The sequence below is a fragment of the Suricata suricatta genome, chromosome 4 (assembly GCF_006229205.1).
Source record: "Suricata suricatta isolate VVHF042 chromosome 4, meerkat_22Aug2017_6uvM2_HiC, whole genome shotgun sequence".
Classification (NCBI taxonomy): domain Eukaryota; kingdom Metazoa; phylum Chordata; class Mammalia; order Carnivora; family Herpestidae; genus Suricata; species Suricata suricatta.
This window is the reverse complement of record NC_043703.1, coordinates 140,509,295-140,510,272: the sequence shown is the minus strand read 5'-3', so window position 1 is coordinate 140,510,272 and position 978 is coordinate 140,509,295. Positions and strand designations below refer to the sequence as shown.

The window sequence follows — 978 nt, the reverse complement described above, 5'->3', positions numbered from 1 at the left end:
AAGTAATGTGTGCAGAAGAGGCCCAGGAGCACGGTGGACGGCTGGCCGAGGAGAGCGCGCGGCTGCCGGACGAGGAGCCCCGCGGGCACCGCGAAGGACGGCAGCTCCTGCAGGAACCAGGCTGCGCGCGCGGGCAGGCGAGCCGCGGCGGGGATCCCGCGCACCGAGTGCCTCCCGTAGCCGGAGGGCTTCGCCAGGTACAGGACCAGTGCCCCCAGGGCGGCCAAGGCGGCGCTGCCCGCCTGCACCGGGGTCTGCTGGCAGCCGACCAGCATCGCGCCGCGTTCCCCGCCGGTGGCCGCAGCCCACGCAGAGCAGAGCGCGGGCTCACTGCCCCTTTATGGGGCGCGAGACGCCACCCTGCGTCCGCCCCTTCGGCCTTGGCCTCCGCCCCTCCATCCCGCTTTGCGCTCCGCATCACGCGGTTTTCGCAGGGCTGGCGCTCGGGGAGGCGGCAGGGGAGGAGGGGAGGATTAATGGGTCAAAAACGTGTCCTGCCCGGCCCCCGCGCCACCGGCCCCCGCCTGGGACTAGTCCACGTCCGCCTCCGCCCGCGCGCCCGCCCTCCCCACCACCTGCCACTGGTCTCCCCTTTAGATTGCCTTCGAAGACCTGTTCCTCACCCGTCGCCCTCTGATGCTGTCGCTCCTAAGACTAGGAAATCAGAAGAGAAAACCACAGGGACGATTTAGCCGAGGTCATTCTCCCGTCCCAACACACCTCTGTTCCGCGGCCACGCATCCCTCCACCCTCAGACCACCCCAAGGCAGGATCTCTCCAAGCCCTCCGCTTCCCTGCGCTCCTGCCCGTTCCCAACCTGCATCCCTCTTCCGACCCTGGGCCGAATATCCAGGCACTTCCCGCGCCCGCCAGCCCTTCGTCGCCACTCGCAGCGTCAAAGTCCCCTCTGGGCCACACGCCCCCAGGGCCCGCATTCCATCGCGGTTTCTCACTGCTTTGCTGGGGGCGCCCCTCGGT

General features: G+C 69.6%; 1 protein-coding gene across 1 annotated transcript in view; it reads right to left on the bottom strand.

The window, feature by feature from the left end:
- The window catches only part of SRD5A2 (steroid 5 alpha-reductase 2), a 39,844-nt gene extending 39,566 nt beyond the window's left edge, over positions 1–278 (bottom strand). The window contains exon 1 of the mRNA XM_029936320.1: positions 1–278. Coding sequence (XP_029792180.1) covers positions 1–275 — 275 coding nt within the window. The 5' untranslated portion in view covers positions 276–278.
- Between the last annotated feature and the right edge of the window lie 700 nt (positions 279–978).